This window comes from Mobula hypostoma, chromosome 11 (genome assembly GCF_963921235.1).
Source record: "Mobula hypostoma chromosome 11, sMobHyp1.1, whole genome shotgun sequence".
Taxonomy (NCBI): Eukaryota; Metazoa; Chordata; class Chondrichthyes; order Myliobatiformes; family Myliobatidae; genus Mobula; species Mobula hypostoma.
Genome location: NC_086107.1, coordinates 46,089,722 through 46,110,402, shown reverse-complemented (window position 1 = coordinate 46,110,402; position 20,681 = coordinate 46,089,722). Strand labels below are relative to the sequence as shown.

General features: G+C 41.9%; 1 protein-coding gene across 4 annotated transcripts in view; it reads left to right on the top strand.

Moving 5' to 3' along the window:
- The first annotated feature begins 9,370 nt into the window (after positions 1–9,370).
- Positions 9,371–20,681, top strand: part of LOC134353696 (uncharacterized) — a 30,408-nt gene continuing 19,097 nt past the window's right edge. For 2 of the 4 annotated variants that reach the window (XM_063061958.1, XM_063061955.1), the window contains exons 1-4: positions 9,371–9,475; positions 16,268–16,454; positions 18,403–18,527; positions 19,355–19,421. In XM_063061958.1, coding sequence (XP_062918028.1) covers positions 16,368–16,454; positions 18,403–18,527; positions 19,355–19,421 — 279 coding nt within the window. In that variant the 5' untranslated portion in view covers positions 9,371–9,475; positions 16,268–16,367. Of the gene's footprint in view, positions 9,476–12,085; positions 12,197–16,267; positions 16,455–18,402; positions 18,528–19,354; positions 19,422–20,681 lie in introns of those variants that run through there. The other 2 variants (XM_063061957.1, XM_063061956.1) reach the window with 2 other exon arrangements.

The window sequence follows — 20,681 nt, the reverse complement described above, 5'->3', positions numbered from 1 at the left end:
TACAGTCGACGTTTCAGGCCGAGACCCTTCCTTGAAATTCCAGCATCTGCAGATTTCCTCGTATTTACTTTATTTATTTATTTCTTTGGAGTTAACCACTTTTAATGTATCAACCACGTCTTTTTTTCTCATTGTAAAATTTGTATTATTTGTGTACTTTTATTTACAGAATGCTCTGAGGAATCCGTTTCTCTGGAAGATGATCATTACAATGGTTGACTTTGATTCATTTGACTACAGATAAACTGAAAGGGAAAGCATGTCCACACAGACCACAATGAGGTTAACTGACGAGTCAGCTCTCCCTTCCATCAAGGACATCTGCAAAAGTCTCAGCAAAGTGATATCTATCTTTTGTGCCTTCTTGGCCATGTTCTCTTCTTGGTGCTGTGATTAGGCAGGAGAGACAGAAATGTGATGGCTTACACCAGTCTGAACAACAGCTTCCTCCTCACTGTTCTCAAGTTGTTGAACTGACCTGAAAAACCCAAACAACACCTCAGATGATATCTATTCTCTCTCAACTTGCAACAGTGTTGTCATGTTTAATTTGTTGTGTAGGTCGTGTATACTTCATGTAAATTTATGATAGCTTATTTTTGTCACGTTATAATTTACTGCACAAAGGACCCAAAAAGTTAACTTTCATAGCATCTATACCCTGTGCAGGTATGGCAATGATGATAATCCTAAACTTGAGCTTAAATCTGAATTTCAATTTGTGTACCCCACAAGGATGGAGTTGATGAAAGTGTGTATCCGTTTAATTCTCTAATATATTTATAGGTTTTAAGTAAAAACTAATATATTTTAATTAAATTCTTCAGTATTATACAAATGATCATTAATAATTATGTCAAGCTAAGAGATGATTCAGCAAAACTACTCAGTAAGGACTTGTTAATTTCAGTCCAACAGCCTTAGCAGCGGAGAGGATGGGTCAGAACGGGTTTAACACTCATCATCAAGGTAAAGTGTTTGTTTCTTACGTCCACTAGTGGTAAACTAAATTGGTTTATCATTATTAAATTGGTTGCATGTCATTACCTACAGTGAAAAATTACTCTTGCATACAGTTTAAGTCATTATAATGGTTCTTTGAGGTAGTACAAAGTCATGTCGAATGAAGTGTTACAGTACAGCGAAAGTGCACGACAGGTAGTCAAGGTGATCATGAGTTGGAGATCAATTACCCATCTTATCAAACCTGGAACCATTCAATTGTCTTATAATACTGGGATAGAAGCTGTCCTTCAGCCTGGTTGTACATGCTTCTACAAAATGGGAGTGCAGGAAACAGAGATGGTCCATGGTGAGTGGGAACTTTGATTATGCCTGCTGCCAGTTTGAGGCTGCAAGAAGTCTAGACAGAATCTGGGAAGGGAAGGTTGGATTCCACAAAGTGCAGGGTTGTGTCTACAACTTCCTGCCGTCATGTGCAGAGCAGCTGCTGTATCAAAACTGATTAACTGGACATTGACATCTTGGACTCATTCATCAATCACACTTTATTTACTCGTGTAGAAGGAGAACAGCCCATCCATTTCACTAAACTGTTCTGAAGCTAAACAAAGAATTGCCACTTTTATACAGAAACAGACTCATTGACCCAGCAGAAACTTGCTGCACTACTCAATTCCATCGCTTGCATACTTAAGTGCCAATCATAATACATATTTCAGGAGTTAATAACCAATTAAGCATTTGTGTTAAAGGCCTATAATACTTGAGAGTTAGTAAAGTAACTGTTTTATTCTAAGTGCAGCCCTAGAATCCTTTATTTACATCTTTATCTTGCCTTGGTGTGCTTGATGGGATTGGGTCCCAGGCCTGAAGGGATTGTCCATACAAGGGAGAGTTCGGCTTTCAGGGTCCACGTTCAGCCGGGATAACTGCACTACATCCGCACACTTCCTCTAACAACTTAACATCTTGGGCTTAATCGCAGCGGCAGGGTGAGGGCCCAGAGCCTATCACTGCGACAAGGCCTGGGTCTTGGATCGAGGAATGACCCAACGTTTCGACGATTTAAATGTCAGTCCAGAAGGATTGAAAAGACAAGGTGGAGGGACCAGAGGTGAGGGTCAGGCCAGTTCTGCAACATTTACTCTGTTCTTCGCTGTACTGAGGCTGAGGCTGAAGGCCTGCTCCAGGCTTCACGTCTGTGGGAACTGCAATGTTTACAAGTGTTATTTGCTTACGGTTATTGTTTGCACAATTTGTGTTTTTTTTTCTTTCTCTTTCTCTCTGCACATTGGGTGTTTGTCATTTTTTTTTTAATGAGTTCTTCTGGGTTTCGTGACCTGTGGCTGTCTATAAGGAGACAAATCTCAAGGTTGTATAGTGAATACATACATTGATAATAAATGTACTCTGAACTTCAATCTTGACTCCAAGGTTTTTTTCTGCTCGAGACTGCACAGTGTCTGCACTGTTCTGTTAACACGTCACTCAAACCTCGCCTTGCTGCAATTTCCACAGCAGTGCGAAGCCTTGATGTCTTCGCATCAAATGCTTTCGATGATCCATTGATAAAAAATGTTGAGGGTCAAAAGGGACATGCCAAATTCCTTTTAACACCTGAGGAAGTGGAGGCATTGCTGAGTTTTCTTGGCCATGGTGTCAACACGTTGGACCTAGAGAGGATATTGGAGACATTCTCTCCTAAGAGCTTGAAATTCTCAACTCTCTGCTTGTGATAGTAGGTGATTTTAACTTTCCGCAGATTGACTGAAACTCCCATACTGTAATAGAATGAGATGGGATAGAATTTGTCCAATGTGTTGAAAAGTAGAGGTTTTAACTAGAGAGAGTACGATACTGGATCTTCTGTAAGAGAATCAGACAGGGAATGGGACAAAAGAGTGTGTAGGCAAACACTTTGGATCTAGTTATCATAATTCTGTTAAGTAGTCACAGATTGAGGTTCAATTCCTGCCGTTCTGTGTAAGGAGTTTGTCCACCAGAAGCTACCTGGCAGGTCCGGTTCGGGTAAGTTGCTTTCTGGCAAAGGAATGTTTGGTTGGTGGAATACTTCCTTCATAAGTGAAATATTGACAGTAGAGAATTTTTTATGGTCCTGGTGGAATAAAAGGCAAAACTAGCAAGTGTGAGATGTTGCACTTTGGCAAGACAAACCAGAATGGGACTTGCACAGTACATGATGGGGTGGTGTATGGTAGAGCAAAGGGATCTGGGAATACAGATCCATTAATCCCTGAAAGTTGTGTCTCGGGTAGATAGGGTTTTGGCACATTGGCTTTCATGAATCAGAACATTGAGTAAAGGAGTTGGATGTTATGCAGAAGTTGTATCAGATATTAGTGAAGCTGAATTTGAAATATCGTTTGCCGTTCCATTCACCTACCTGCAGGAAAGATGTCAATAAGCTTGAAAGAAGGCAGAGAAAATTTACAAGGAAGTTTAAAAAAAACAGCATTTTCTGGGCTGCAATCTTGGGACTACTACTCATGTCACGTGCTAGTGAGGTAAGAAATAGAAAGATAGAGCATTTCAATGGGTGGCTAAGGGGCTGGTGCAGGAGGAAGAGCTTCAGATTGTGGATCATTGGGTTCATTTCCATGGCTAGAGGGACCTCTACAGGAGGGACAAGTTGGACCAAAAATGTGAGGGAACTAATATTTTTGCTAGGATGTTCCTTCATGCTATTCAAAAGGATATACATAAACTAAAGTGTCAGGGAGGTGGGAATCAGGTGAATGGATTGATGGGAAAGTAGAGGTTAGGTTAAGTAAGTCTGAAAGGAAGGACAGGCAGAGATAGGTTAAGGAATACTGTGTGACCAAAAAGCAAAAGTGTGTTTATTTCAATGCACGTGTATTATAGGTCAGGAAGATAAACTTAGTTCCATGCACTGATCCAGGCTCTATGAAGTTGTATCACAACAGAGACAAGGTTGTAAAAGGGCCAGGAATAGCAGCATTATTGTTTTGAGGTTTCAGATGTGATACTGAGCAAGGCAAAAAAGTGGAGCTGTTGCATTACTAATTCAAAATTCAAGGTTCAAGGTTCCAAGATTCAAAATTAAAGACAGTTTATTATCATTCTTCAATGGATGAATGTAAAGGAAGATGAAACAAATATTACTCTGGATTTGGTGCAGCATAAAAAACACAATAAGTATAAAGAACACAATAAAAGATACACAATAAATCTAACTATAAAAGCAATTCTGTAAAATGAAAATTACAAGTAACTGTTCTATACATTGACTGTACATAAAGTAATTCAAGCAGATGTGTACATAGTGGTGCTAGTGGGCGGTGGGGGGAGTTAATGGATGGAGGTGTTTGTCAGCCTGATGGTTTGGGGATAGTAACTGTTTTTGAGTCCAGTGGTCCTGGTGTGGACGCAGCATAGCCTTTTCCTGATGGGAGTGCAACAACTAGTCCGGAAGCAGTAGGGGTGGGATCATTCATGAAGTTGCTGGCTTTTTTCTGGCATCTTGACGACAGGTAGGCTGATGCCAGAAATGCGTTGAACAGTTATCACTACCCATTGTACAGCCCTGCTGTCCACCACAGTGCTGTACACAGTAAAGGCATACTGGAGAGCTTACCCACTGGCAACATGGGCAGGGGTCAAACACACGAAAGATGCAGTCACTCTGAGGCTATCAGAATCGTAAACGGTAAGGTTTTGGAAGCTGAAATCATACAGGAGCTTTGAGGAATATGAAGAAAATATGAAAGAACTCAACCAGGACCAAGGAAGGTCATCAAAATATCATTGACAAGTGGGATTAAGGGCAAACCTAAGGTAGTATACATATGCATTAAAAATAAGATATGTAGGGAGAGGATGGGACAATGCTGGGATAAAGGAAGAAAATTATGCCTAGAGCCAGAGGATGACAAAACAGCTGAGTACTTTGTGTCAGTATTCAATGAAGAGGTGGATGTGGAGAATAGTGAGATCAGTGTACCAATCACCGAGGGCAATTTGAGATCAGGAAGGAAGCGATGATGAGTATTTTTTTAAAGAGCATCAAGGTGGATAAATCTTCCAGGACCTAACGGGGCCTATCCCAGGTTATTGAGAGAGGCAAATGAGAAGATTGCTGGAGCTATAATAAAGATCTTTGTATCCCCTCTAGCCACAGCTGAAGTCTGGAAGGAATAGAGAGTAGCTAATGCTTTTCTTCTGTTTCCAAAGAACACAGAGATAACTCAGGAAACTGTATTTCAGTGAGCCTCACGCCAGTGGTAGGAAAACTATTGGAGAGGTTGGAGGATGGACAGCTGTTCAGTGCCACATGCCTGTATGTGGTGGGCTTCCTCTTCCTCTCACTAGTTGCTGTCGGAGGAAAGTGCAAGAGTCTTGGGATCCATGTTGCGAGGGTCGATTGGAGAAGCTCGTTTTGGGGAGCTTTGGGGTTCATTTTTCAAGTGTTCCAGGATTCTGGTTACTCTCTTTTCCCCTGTTTTTGAGTGGTTTGATCAGGGCAATGGATGAGGTCTGGGGCACTTCAGCGAAGAATGCTTTGTCCTGCGGCTTGCAGTGAGCGAGCCGTGTGAGATTGAACTGAGCTGAATACTTCTGGACTTCTGGCTTGATATTTGCTATGCTATGTGTTGTTCGCTTGCTTTTGGGTCGTTTGTTTTTTTTGTGCGCTGGGCGTTAGATGTTTTCTTCAATGGGTCCCCTTGTTAGGCGGCTACCTGTAGAAGGACGAATCTCAAAGTGTATATATACTTTGAGAATAAATGTACTATGCCTATGAATCTTTGAAATGCCTCTAATTACAAACGTATTTCACCACCTTCAGCACTATCTACACCAGTGGTCCCCAACCACCGGGCCGTGAGGAAACGATATGATTTGGCGATATGAGTCAGCTGCACCTTTCCTCATTCCCTGTCACACCCACTGCTGAGCTTGAACGCACGCGAGGTCATTACCTGCGCGTCATCCATGTCAGCGCGGGAAGGAGATCAACTCCTCAAGCTTGCAGATGACGGCGGGCTGAAAAGTATGTTTGACTTAACATCTCTGCCGGCATTCTGGATCAAAGTCAAGGCTGAATATCCTGAGATAGCCACGAAAGCACTGAAAACGTTGCTTCCATTTCCAACATATCTCTGCAATGAATGCAACGAAAACTAAATTGCGGAATAGACTGGACATAAGGAACCCCCTTCGAGTATTGCTGTCTCCCGTCACCCCTCAATCGGACCGTCTTGTTGCAGGGAAACAAGCCCAGGGCTCCCACTGATTCAGTGATATTGGTGTGTTGCTATGATTTTATATGTTCATACCGGGAAAATATGTGCTGTGTGTTTAATATCCAAACATTACTTAAAATGTTATGATGCTATTGACTTGTTATGTTATGATGCTAATTACAGCATGGAAACAGGCCATCTCGGCCCTTCTAGTCCGTGCCAAATGCTACTCTCACCTAGTCCCACCAACCTGCACTCAGCCCATAACCCTCCATTCCCTTCCTGTCCCTATACCAGTTTTTCTTTAAATGATAATATCGAACCTGCCTCTACCACTTCTACTGGAAATTCGTTCAACACTTACCTCAAGCTCCCCTGTCCTCCCCGATACAGTAATTGACTTATCACTGTATTCATGCGAGGAAAATATGCGCTGTGTGTTTAATATTAAATTCGTTAGATAAACCCTTTTAGAAATGAAATTGAGTGTATTAGCCACTTATTACCTATATTCCGGTCGTGATTAACAGCACCCACCCCCCACCCCCCACCCCCGGACAGTATTGCAAAAAACGATTTGTGGGAAAAAAAATCAGCACGTACACGCACGCATGCGCGCTGGTGCCCGTGTAAGGCTTCATGGTCATGGTAGTCTTTGCTCAACGTATTTGACTGCTACTCTTGTCCGTTGGCAACCCTACCCCCCACCCCCCCCCCCAGAGGTCGGCCGGTCCGCAAGAATATTGTCAATATGAAATCGGTCCGCAGTGCAAAAAAGGTTGGGGACCCCTGATCTACAACACCTCCTATGTAGTATGAACTACAAACGTACTTTGTACATTCACATTCAAATTGTTTATGTCTCAACACTGACCCCTGTGAAACACCACAATAAACAGCCCTGCAGTCTGAGAAACAATCCCTGACCAGTACCCTGTGCCTTCTACCACTGTGCAAATTACAAATCCAATCTTCTATCTCCATCTGTATAAATGTTTGCTGAATTAGTAATCAACAGGACCTGATAGGGTCCTTCCCACGTGCCTGATGGTTCAACTGCGCATGCAGCCTGTTACAGGCTAGTTTTCTTACTTTTTCTTACTTTTTTTAACTTACGTTATTTGTTGTATATTTTTTCACAGTAACACGTTGAAGCTGCACCCTCTGTAATGTGCTGGTGGAGAGAGTTTTATTTGGGTTTTTAGCACTGGAAATAGTTACATTCGGACATGTCTCATTAGCGGGGCAGCAGTATGGTCGCATTGTTTATTCCAGGGACCAGCTGATTGCGCTAATGCCGGCCAGTTTAGCGAACAGAGCGGCGGATACCCTTGCTGAAATCTGGAGGAAAACACACAGAGGATGCAGAGGGGGGTCAAAAAGGCGAGGGAAGAGAACCGGGTTGAGACAACAGAGACTTATGGAGAAGAGGAGTTATAAGCCGTGTCGTCCCTCTCTCATTATGGGCAATGTGAGATCGCTGGGTAATAAAATGGACCAGTTGACAGCGCTAGCCAGGAGTCAGGGAACATTCCGGGAGAGCAGTGTTATGTGTTTTACTGAAACGTGGCTGCACGAGGATATACCCGACCAAATGTTTCCATAAAGGGCTTCCAGATCGTTCGGGCTGACCAGAAGTGCACTGAGAGCGGTAAGCGTAAAGGAGGGGGGCTTTCTGTGCTGGTTAGCAACAGATGGTGCAATCCTGGTCATATTACAGTCAAGGAACGTGTTTGTAGCCCGGATATTGAACTTTTTGCTGTTGGATTCCGGCAATATTGTTTGCCAAGGGAAATCTCACGTGCAATTGTGGTTGTTGTGTACATCCCTCCCTCTGCCAATCTGACGTCAGCATGTAACATCATTTACACCATTGGGCACAGGAGTACATTCAGCCAGAGACTCATTCCACCGGGATGCAGCCCTGAGCATCATGGGAAGTCATTCCTCCCTGTGCCCATCAAACTTTGCAGCTCCTCCCTTAGAGGGTCGGACACCCTGGGCCAATGGGCTGGTCCTGGACTTACTTTCGTCTGGCATGGTTTACATATTACCATTTGATTGATTGTGGTTTTGTATTGCTATGTTTGTACTCTGTTCTTAGTTGGTGCAGCTGTTACGAAACCCAATTTCCCTCGGGATCAATAAAGTATATCTATCTATCTATCTACCCTTACTGTTAGGCAGATCTTTCACCGAAATCAATTAAACAGGTGATTCGAGGTTATGCTAACTAAGCATTAAGTTTACATTTCCCGGTTGTACACTATTTGCTTTTCTTAAGTTGACTCTTCTAGAAAAGGCATGTTAATATATTCCACCACCTTCTATAACAAAGTGAAAAACACTTTCACTAATAGTTTATTTTTAATCTAATCCAATATGCATAAAAATTGTAGTATTGAAATAATTATCTAAGGGTATCAGAATAGGCTAACTTATGCTTTAGTGCCACAAAGTCAACTTTCTGAAAGTTGTGTTAGTGGAATAAAAACAGAAAAACTTTTTTTAAAAATTATTTGCCAGAATTGTCCAGTTTTCAAATTGGCAACATGTGCTTGCATGATTTAAGATTCCTACTATATTTTTTATTAACTGCAGTTTATCAACCACATCTTTTTTCATTGTAATATTTCTATTTTGTGTACTTTTGTTTACACAAAGCACTTAAGAGCCCGTTTCTGTGGAAGATGGTCAATGGTTCAGCTTGGTTCATTTCGTCAGGGAAGTGACATTGTTCATGAGGCCACTGGGCCATGATATTTTCTTCGTGCTTGCACCAGGCAGGAGATACAGGAATGTGAAGACCAAACTTCAAGTTTCAACAAAGCTACTTGTGCACTGTCGTCAAATTCTTGAACTAACCTGAAAAACTTTACCTCAGACTATATTTTCTCTTTGAAATTGCACTGGTGTTGTCATGTTTAACTTTTTGTGTACATTATGTACAATATATGTTGATTTAAGTTTATTTTAGCAACTGTTTATCATGTTTATAATATACTGTACCATTGTCACTACTTAAGTATGTCCTAATATACTCTAAATAAAATTGCTTAGGATTATATAAAAGATCAACAGTATTTGGTTCAAGCTAAAAGATGATTCAGCTAAACTACACAATAACAGCAGGCAGTATCTTATCAATTTCAGCCTGGCAGACTTAGCAGCAGAGAGGGGGAGCCAGAGCAGTTATAAACTCGTTTCCAGGTAAGAGCTCGCCAATTTCAGTCCAACAGCTTTAGCAGCAGAGAGTACGAGCCAAAGAGTTTTCAAAGTTCATCGGCAAGGTAATGTGTTTACTTCTCCTTAAGTCTGCTAGACTGGTTAACTATATTGGTTTATTATTGTTAAATGTAATGAATACAGTGAAAAATATACTTGCATACCATCCATACAGATTAATTGGTTATAGTGGTGCACTGACGTAGTAAAAAATAAAATTTCTAGTGAGGCAGTTCTACTCTCTCGACTTCAGAAGTCAATAGGCTTGTAAGAAGGCAGAGGCAAATCACGAGCATATTTTTAAAAAAGAGCAGTTCCAGGGTTGTAATTTTGGGATTACTGCCCAAGATCCATGATAGTAAGGTAAGAACTAGAAAGATAGTGCATTCCAATGGGTGCCTTAGGAGTTGGTGTAGAAGGGAAGGCTTCAGATTATGGATCTTTGGGCTCTCTTCCAGGGCAGGTGGGACCTGTAAAAGAGGGATGAGTTGCACTGTAAATGTGGGGGAACTAATATTCTCACTCAACTGCTCATTTGTGTTGTTCAGCAGGATGTAAACTTGAGTGGCAGGGAGGTAGGAAGCAGGCAGGGGATTAATAGGTAAGTAGAGGTAGTGTGAAGTACCTGAAAGGAAGGACAAGCAGAGACAAGTTAATGACCACTATGGGACAGAGAGGCTGGAAGTGTGCTTATTTGAATGCAAGGAGTATTATGGCTTAGGGAGATGAACTTAGAATCTAGATCACTGCTTGGAACTTTGATGTGACCACAACAGAGACATGGTTGTGAAAGGGACAGGACTGACAGTTCACTGTTCCGAGGTTTCGATATTTTAGATGTGATAGAGAAGAAGGCAAAAGGTGTGGAGGAGTTGCATTACTAACCAGAAAACAAAAAGCCGCAGCTGCACCCAGTAATGATATACTGGAGAGCTCATCCTCTGGCAAAATGGGGAGAGCTCAAAAGTAAAAAGAAAATGCAATCGCTCCAGGGTTATCAAAATCAGAAAACAGAAGGTTTATGAAGCTGAAATCCTGCAGGAGCTTTGAGGAATATAAACAAACCATGAAGGGAAGCAAGCAGGAAATTTGAGGGAGGGGCATAAGATATCCTTGCCAAGTAGGATTAAGGAAAATTCCAAGGTTGCTTTTAACATGCTAAAAACTAAAGGATAAATAGGGAGAGAGTAGTACCACTCCTGACAAAGGAGGTCACACTCTACCTGGCAGGTGAGGCTTCTGGATGTGAAAACAATCTCAAGTTCTGGGGGGTCCTCCGTGGCAGGCGTGGCCACAGTTCTTTTACTATTCTCAGTCACGCTTCCTTTTCTCATCCTTGTTTCTCTCATGATTCCCATCACAGTCCTGGTCGTGATCCCGCTCTTGTTCCTGCTCTTTTCCTTCCTCACATTCCTTCTCCCTTTCATGCCTTTCATTTTCTTGTGCATATCTCCAAGGATGCTAGGGCCTTGGCAATTTCTGCACTTGCCTCCCTTAGGGTCCGAGGGAACACTTTGTCAGGCTCTGGGAATTTATACACCCTGACTTGCCTCAGGACAACAAAGATTCCTCCTCTAATCTGTACAGGGGCAATGAAGTTGATGCTGCTTTGCCTCACTTCTATAAACTGTGTCAACCTCCTGAGTAAATAAAGACACAAAGAACATATTTAAGATCTCCCCATCTGTTTTGACCAATTTTGTCCCTTGCAGTTCATTTGCTCTTAACATATTTGAAGAATCCCTCAGGATTCTCCTTCACCTTGTCTGCTGGAGCAACTTCATGACTTTTTTTTAATCCCTCCTGATTTCTTTCTGAGGTGTTCTCTTGCATTTCTTGTACTCCATAAACACCTCACACGTTGCTTCTATCTGCCATGCACATCCTTTTTTCTCTTAACCAGGGCCTCAATATCTCTGGCAAAGCAAAATTCCCTACACTTGTTATCTTTACCTTTTATTCTGACAGACACATACAAGGTTTGTACTCGCAAAATTTCATATCTGAAGGCCTCCCACTTATCAAATACACCTTTGCGAGAAAACAGCCTGCCTAATCCATACTTTCCAGATAATTTCTGATTCCATCAAAATTGGTCTTTCTCCAATTTAGAAACTCAACCTGCAGGCCAGACCTAGATTCTTGCGCATTTACTTTGAAACTGATGGCATTATGGTCACTGGATGCACAGCATTCCCCTGCACAAACCTCTGTCACCTGTCCTGTCTCGTTCCTTAATATCAGGTCCAGTATCGCATCCTCTGATGTTGGGACATCTCATACTATTGAAGGAAACTTTCCTGAACATATTTGACGAACTCCATCCCATCTAGACTTTAACAATATGGGATTTCTAGTCAATATGTGGAAAGTTAAAATCACTTACTATAACAACCTTATCTTTCTTGCAACGGCCTGCGATCTCTTTACAAATATCATCCTCTGATTCCCTAAGACTGTTGGGTAGTCTATCATACGCCCCTATCAAGAGCTTTGACCAGCGACCAATCCACATATTGGAAAGAGGGGATTTCACTCAGGTCCACTGCCTGAGTACAAAATCCAGCAGTGGATCACTACAGCAGAAAAGAACTTTGACCAGTGACCAATCGGGATTTGAGGGTGATTAGCCAGAGCAAATTTAAGGAAGGCAGGGGCAAGCGCAGAGGCCAGCATTTGATTGAGCCAAGTCAGAGTGACGATTTTGAGGCTTTAGCTCTTCAAGGCTTCAGCGAAAAGAGGCTTCAGTCAAAGAGAGCAACAGAAAAGAAAAGCTCCAGATTAAGGTTTTCTTTCCTTCTCTTCATTATATCTGCTCAGCTAGGACAGTAGAGATACCAGGCAGGATAGCTGAATGCTCCTTTTGCGGGATGTGGGAAGGCAGGGAGACCTTCGATGTCCCTGACAACTACTACTGCGAGAAGTGCATCCAGCTACAGTGTCTATGTCATAAGGGGGTGGCTGGGAACGGACCCAAGTGCAAGACACAGACACTGAAGGACTAGGGACAGGACTAGGATACAGGGTGAGGGCTAGGACATGGACATGAAAACCGGGAACCCGGAACAGGACTGGACAAGAGAGCTCGGAGCCTCGGCTTGGACTCTGAGCCAGAGACTTGTGGCGAGGCTTGAGACCAGAGACTTTCGGCTTGGGGTCTTGAAGTTTGGCTTGGGTTGAGGGTTGAGGCTTGGGGTCTTGAAGCTCCTCCTGGGCAGGAGGCCGAAGACCAGAGACTTGAGGCGAGGCTTGAGACCAGAGACTTGAGGCTTGGGGTCTTGAAGCTTGGCTTGGGGCGAGGCTCGAGGCTTGGGGTCTTGAAGCTCCTCCTGGGCAGGAGGCTGGAGACCAGAGACTTGAGGCTTGGGGTCTTGAAGCTTGGCTTGGGGAAAGGCTCGAGACTTGGGGTCTTGAAGCTTCTCCTGGGCAGGGCGCGGTACTCCTGGGCAGGGCGCAGATCTCCACCCGACGGAGGCGAGGGACAGGAAGGGACAGAACCAACTGCAGGGTAACGGCAATCTGACCTGACTTACCTGATGGAGGCAAGGAACAGAACCCACCACAGGGGTAAAAGCAATCTGGCCTGGTTTACCTGACTGAGGCAAGGGTCAGGAAGGGACAGGACCCACCACAGGGTAACAGCAATCTGGCCTGGCTTACCTGACGGAGGCAAGGGACAGGAAGGGACAGGACCCACTGCAGGGTAATGGCAATCTGGCCTGGCTTACCCAATGGAGACATGGGACAGGAAGGGAGCTAGGTTCAGGGTGGCTCCAAGACAAGACTTCAGGCGAGATGAGGCGAGAGTTACCAGCAAGACAAGGCAAATCTTCAAGCAATGCAAGGCGAGACAAGAACTTCAGGTGAGGCGAGAGTTACCGGCAAGACAAGGCAAGGCTTCAGGCAATGCAAGGCGAGACAAGAACTTCAGGCGAGGCGAGAGTTACTGGCAAGACAAGGCAAGGCTTCAGGTGAGGAAACAGAAGGCAGGGGAAGGGATACAAGGAGTAAGGACAAGAACAATCCAGCAGCCACACCCTGGTCTCTGGAGGTATTTATGCAGCCAGACCAATGAGCATCAGCTGCCTCAATTAGAGCTCAACAGGAACAGAAACAGGGCTAGACAGGAAAACCTGGAGCAAGGGTCAATGGACCAGAACGTGAACCAAAATGCGGACTTCATGGACCGGACCATGACAGTCTAACAATCTGCGTTAAGAAATTGGAGCTGGAACTAGATAAACTCCGAATCACACCAACTGATGGGGTGATAGATAGGACATATAGAGAGTAGTTACATCCAAGGTGCAGGACACAGGGGACTGGGTGACAGTCAGGAAGGGGAAAGGGATTAAGGAGCCAGTACAGAGTACCCCTGTGGTTATCCCCCTCAACAACAGGTATATCACTTTGTATACTGAGGCCAGGTCTCTGACACTGAGTATGGCTCTGTGACTCAGAAGGGATGAGAAGGAGAAGAGGCATGCTGTAGTGATAGAGGATTCGTTAGTTAGGGGAACGGACAGGAGGCTCTGTGGGCAAGAACAGGATTCCCGGATAGTACGTTGTCTTCCGGATGCCGGGGTCCAGGATATCTCGGATCAAGTCCTCAGTATTCTTAGGTGGGAGAGTGAACAGTCAGAAGTCATGGTCCATGCAGATACCAATGACATGGGTAGGACAAGTAACGAGATTCTGCATAGTGAGTTCAGGGAATTAGCTGCTAAGTTAAAGGGCAGGGCCTCCGGAGTTCTGATCTGCAGATTGCTACCCGTGCCATGTACTAGTGAGGTCAGAACTGGGGAGATTATACTGTTTAATACATGGCTAAGGAGTTGCTGAAGATGAGATAGCTGGTTTACCAATAGAGGCAATGAGTAGTGAGGAGAGGGTGAAGAGAGGGCAAAGTTGCCATCAACAGGATGAGTTGCAACATAAAAATGGACAAAATCGTAAAAGGTGAATACGGGACTGAAGGTGTTATATTTGAATGTGCGCAGTATACAGAATAAGGTTGATGAACTTTTAGCACAGTTAAATATTGACAGGCTTGATGTTGTAGGCATCACCGAATCATGGCTGTAAGATTGTAGCTGGGAGCTTAATGTCCAAGGATGCACATTGTATTGAAAGGACAGGCAGTAAGGCAGAGAGGGTGATGTTGTTGTGTTGGTAAGAAAATCTAATCAAATCATTAGAAAAGGGGTGACACAAGGTTGGAAAGTGTTGAATCACTGTGGATAGAGCTAAGGAAGTGCAAGGGAAATTCAAAAATCAGAGGTGCAAAGAGACTTGAGCCCTTGTGCATGATTCCCTGAAGGCTTACTTGCAGGTTGAGTCAGTGGTAAAGAAGGCAAATGCAATGTTAACATTCATTTCAAGAGGACTAGAATACAACTGCAAGGATGTGATACTGAGGTTTTATAAGGCATTGGTCAGATGCACTTGGAATATTGTGAGCAGATTGGGGTACCTTATCTAAGAAAATAAGTACTGTCAATAGAGAATGTCCAGAGAAGGTTCACGCCAATTATTCTAGGAAAGAAAGGGTTAATTTATGAGAGCATTTGGTGGCTCTGGGCCTGCAATTGTTGGTTTAGAAAAATCAGAGGGGGGAATCTCATTGAAACCTATCGAATATTAAAAGACCCAGATAGAGTACACTTTAAGAGGATGTTTCCTACTGTGAGCGAGTCCAGAACCAGCGAGCACAACCTCAGAATAGAGGGACGTGCACTTAGAACAGAGCTGAGGAGGAATTTCTTTAGTCAGAGGACAGTGAATCTGTGGAATTCATAGCCACGGGTGCCTGTGGAGGATAAGTCATTGAGTATATTTAAAGCTGAGGTTCATAGATTCTTGATTAGTGTGTAGGCAGGAGAATGAGATTAAGAGGGATAATAATGAATCAGGAATGGTGGAGCAGACTTGATGGACTGAATTGCCTAAATCTGCTCCTCTGAATAAGAGTCTTCTGCTCTTATGGTCAGAAATGTCAACGAGTTTGTTAATATCTATTAGCAGTCTATACACATGCAGGTGGCACAAATGGTGGAGTTGCAGGTAGTGAAGCAGTTAGTGACAGTGAAGAACCTTTACAGATATGGGAAGAAAAATGGCAGGGATCAGAGTTTGTGAGCTTACATGGATCAGAGTAATGAGCTATCAGGAGGAGTTGGACAAGTTTGGATCGTAGCGTGCTGAATGAAGATCTTTTAGAAGTTTAGAGATAGGCATAGAATTAGGGTAAACGGTCAGAATTTTTCTTTCAGAGTAGAAAACCCAAGTCCAAAGTGTTTGTAAATAACAATTGGTGGAAATCACAAAGCATCCAATGATGCTTTAAGTGGACTTCAGGAATGTAAGGCAAGTTCATATATACTACAGCGGAAATGTAATCATCTCAAAGATGTGCTGATGGGTTAGTGGTGACAGTAAATTATCCTTTTTATAGATACGGTACTTAAATGCAAGCTGTTGGATACCTGAGAAAGAATAAATTGCAGGGTTCAGGGCTTTAAGTCAAGGGTGAATGTCACTGATGGGGTTGCCCTGCCTAGAACAAGCATGGACTTAATGAGCTGAAAGCCTCCTACTATGTTACAATGAGAATGTCATTTTCTCTTGGAGGGAAATGATTCATAAATGGGTAAGACCAAAAATATACAAAGAGATCACAACTTATCATAATAGGAAGGAGAGAAACAATGTTTTTGAATGCAATTTTAGGTCTGTTTTACTGTTCTTCATAACACCCTTAAAACTTGGGCATTTTGATCTCCTGTGGATAAATAAAAATAGCTACCTTTAACCATATCGGTGTCAGATAGAATCATTCATTCTGTCATTGTTTACAGGAAGTTGTGAAGAAGCCAGAATCTGGGGAAGAGGACGAGCATTGCAATCATTGACTTTGGCTCATTTGCCTTGGGTAAAGCTGAACCCTCAGACAATGAAATGAAACGATTATCCACAGAGTTCATGAGGGAATTAAATAAAAATGGATTTGTTTACCTCAAAAACACTGGGATAAAAGAAGAGCAGGTATGTATTCTTGTTAATATCTCATTATATTGTGAGCCATCTTGGTCTGCTAAATAGTAATTATATAAGAAGGCTGTTAATTTTAGTTTACATTTATGTTAACTTCACAAGACTATTATACTGTATATTTACTCTTCTAGTCATAGTCATACTTTATTGATCCCGAGGGAAATAGGTTTTCGTTACAGTTGCACCTTAATTAAATAGTGATAAAACCATAAATAATTAAATAGTAATATGTAAATTATGCCAGGAAATAAGTCCAGGACCAGCCTATTGGCTCAGGGTGTCTGACCCTCCAAGGGAGGGTTTGTAAAGTTTGATGGCCACAGGCAGGAATGACTTCCTATGATGCTCTGTGTTGCATCTCGGTAGAATGAGTCTCTGGCTGAATGACTGAATGAGTAATTCTGAAAGAATTACTCATTTATATGGAAATATTGGATATAGCCTTAAAAGTTTAACAGTTTAAGATGCCATATTTGATCGTTCATACAGTATAAAGTTTGATAAAATGTCATCTGTTGCACTTAAATATCAGGTACATTAAATCACATATGTACCCAAGAGTGGAATAGAAGGCAAGAACAGGCTGCTGTTAACTCACTAGGGATTTGACTCCACACACAACTGATTTGTGAACTCAAGAACTGGAAGTTATTTTGAATTGGAGCCCCAAATAAATACTCTTTCCCCAATCCCTCCCATAATATCCTACATTTTATGGGGAAAGAGTTGTTCACGCTTGTTCTAGGCAATACTTCAGCAGCACCACCATAGTGATCAGAAAACTGAAGATTGAATTATGTGGTAAATATCACCTGAATTAACCTGAAAGAAATTATCAACATAAAGTTCTTCAAGTGGGTGACTTAAACAGTAACATCCTGGCCTTTAATTTATATCCAGTCTGCAGATGAGCCTTCATTAGATAAAATTACTCTGTTGCATCTTTCTTGCGAAGGAGATGTTGCAAAAGCCAATGTTTAACAGATACAGATGGATTATGGTGTGAAGTTACTCAAACATTTGCAAACAGGCAGCTTTAAAACTCTATGTTTTCTTCACATCATTAAGTCAGAATTGCAGTGCTACAGGCTTGCTGGTTTTACCTGACCAATTTCATGCTAATTTAGAAATATAGAAACATAGAAAACATACAGCACAATACAGGTCCTTCGGCCCACAAAGCTGTGCCGAACATGTCCCTACCTTAGAATTACCTAGGCTTTACCCACAGCTCTCCATTTTTCAAAACTCCATGTAGCCATCCAGGAGTCTCTTAAAAGACCCTATCATTTCCACCTCCACCACCGCCGCCGGCAGCCCATTCCACGCCCTCACCATTCTCTGTGTAAAAAACTTACCCCTGACGTCTCCTCTGTTCCTACTTCCAAGCATCTTAAAACTATACCCTCTCGTGCTAGCCATTTCAGCCCCGGGGAAAAGTCTCTGACTATCCACACAATCAATGCTTCTCATTATCTTGTACACCTCTATCAGGTCACCTCTCATCCTCCATCGCTCCAAGGAGAAAAGGCCGAGTTCACTCAACCTATTCCCATAAGGCATGCTCCCCATTGTGGGGATATATCCCAAGCACAACATTAAGAATGAAGCCTATTAATAGTGTAGCTTCTGTGCTCATAAATTTCTTTCAATAATTTCATGAAATTACAATTTCACCAAAAAAAAAGACCAACTAAAAAGGACTCAATTTTTTGGGGGGAGGGGTCTGTAAGAATAGAAAAGAGAAACTATGGTGAATGAAATAGCTGAGAAGCTGAGAGGAATCATTAAACTGAAAACAAAATGTCATAGAACATAAAATGCAAAGTTGGGACACAGTACATTAGCCATTAGCTTGTTCATATAAAAGAATAATATTCATATATATTTCACCGAGTTGGTCATACAGCATATATAATTCTAAACAATTGTTCCTCAGGTGTTTAGGGCAATAGACATTTGCAGAAAGTTCTTTCTACTTCCTAAGGAGATTAAGCAAAAATATGCCCATTCAAAAGACACTGAAGTGCCACACCATGGCTGGTATGATTTTGAGACAGAGAGGTAAGTTTTCCCTGAACTCGTTCTCCAGCAGAACCCTATTTTTGTGTCAACTGCAATGTTGAAAGGAAGATTCACTGCAGATACAAGGACATTTAGTTTGTGAGATCAGATTTTCATAATGTGTGGCTGAAACCCATAAATTAATATTTTCAACCCATTCCAGGCCACTTGCATTTATGTTTCAAACATAGAGCACAGCAAAATTAGAGCAAAGGCAAGTCAGCCCTTTGAGTCTACTTTTTCCATCCAACATGATCATCCATCTCAGTACCAAATTCCTGTTCACATTCCACACTGCTTTGTGACATATGAGCCAAGTTCAGAAACTCACCAGCTTGCATCTACATTCCTATGTGGTAGAGAAATTTCATGACCTATACCCTCTAGTGTGGGTTCTGGTTCTGGACACCTTAATAAGGGTAACCGTACTCCTTACATTGTTTACTGAAACCTGTCAGAATTCTGTACAGTTTGAGTTGAACTTTATTTCTTCTAACCTGCAGTGAATATAAGCTCAATGGACTCGATCTTTCCATATAGGATAGTTGCAGGTTAATCCAGTCCCAGGCGTTTCCCACTAGACATTTCCTGCCACCCAGAAAAAAAGTCCTCATCTTTGTTACTTAGTTACATGTTTATGTGTTTAATTCCCTTTACTCTTGGCAACCAAAGAATATTCACTTTTATATCAGTAGATTCAACTGTGAGAGTTTTAATAATGATAATGTTTTGTCAGTTACAGAAAAACTGGGATTAATGGGAGAGGTGGATTGTGTAACAATTCTGAATGGTTGTTTAAATAAATATAAATATTCTTCTCTTCACAGTTTAAATTCAGAAAATCTCAATGACCTGAAAGAAGCCTTTAATTTATCAGCGTTGACTTCAAATGATGTAAGACCTCATATTCAGTTTGAGTTTGCTTTGGTATCCCATGTCATCGTCTACAGGCCAGGAATGACGCAGTTCCTGTCGTGTCACTGGAGAAAATTTTACTTTCCAAAATATGCAAACACATGAAGGTTGCAGGAAATCTCTCATTTATGCCTAAAGTTCAAGTCCTCTACTGCAAAAGCAAAATAATGCAAAGTCAAGAAACTAGAAATACGGAAATGACAAATATATTCAACTGGCTAAACAGCATCAGAGATAAACTGTTAACACATCTGATCGATTAATTCATTCCAATTCTCACCTTCAAGCCTACATATAATCTATTCATGTAAACCTTTTCTCAGAGTCATGGTCAGTGGCTAAGTATTGGTACTTAAACTTTACATGAAAAAATGTTCTTCACAGTGACTGCTGATCATTAGTCTGACTTTCCCATTTCCCAACGGTTACTGATGTCCTACAGCTACGAAAACTCCAGTTAGGATAAGCAATCAAGACCATTAAAACATTTGTAAGGATGAATCATCTAGAAGCATGTTAGAAAAATTTTCTACTTAGTATAATGTTAAAAACACATTTGAATAGACATCATGAAAGTAAAGACTGAAGTATTAAAGATATGCATCTAACCATATAACCATATAACAATTACAGCACGGAAACAGGCTATGTTGACCCTTCTAGTCCGTGCCGAGCTCCTACTCTCACCTAGTCCCACCAACCTACACTCGGTCCATAACCCTCCATTCCCTTCCTGTCCATATATCTATCCAATTTAACTTTAAACGACAACATCGAACTTGCCTCAACCACTTCTGCTGGAAGCTCGTTCCACACAGCCACCACTCTCTGAGTAAAGAAGTTCCTCCTCATGTTACCCCTAAACTTTTGCCCTTTAGCTCTCAACTCATGTCCTCTTGTTTGAATCTCCCCCACTCTCAATGGAAAAAGCCTCTCCACGTCAACTCTATCAATTCCTCCTCATAATTTTAAACACTCATAATTTTAAAATAATTTTAACATTTTCAGAAATAGTTTACTTTGGAATATTCAGAGAATGAAACCATCCACATCTAGAAAACATTTTTTTCTAAGGCAAGTTAATTTCTGAGCAATAATTATGCACTAGTACGCTATTACTAACACACTTCAACTTCATGTAAAGAATTGCAAAACAATCAGGTAACTCTTAATTGGGCTGGTTCAAAATGTATTTTAGATCATGATTTCAGGATAATTCCAGTGGAAAAGACTGCAAAC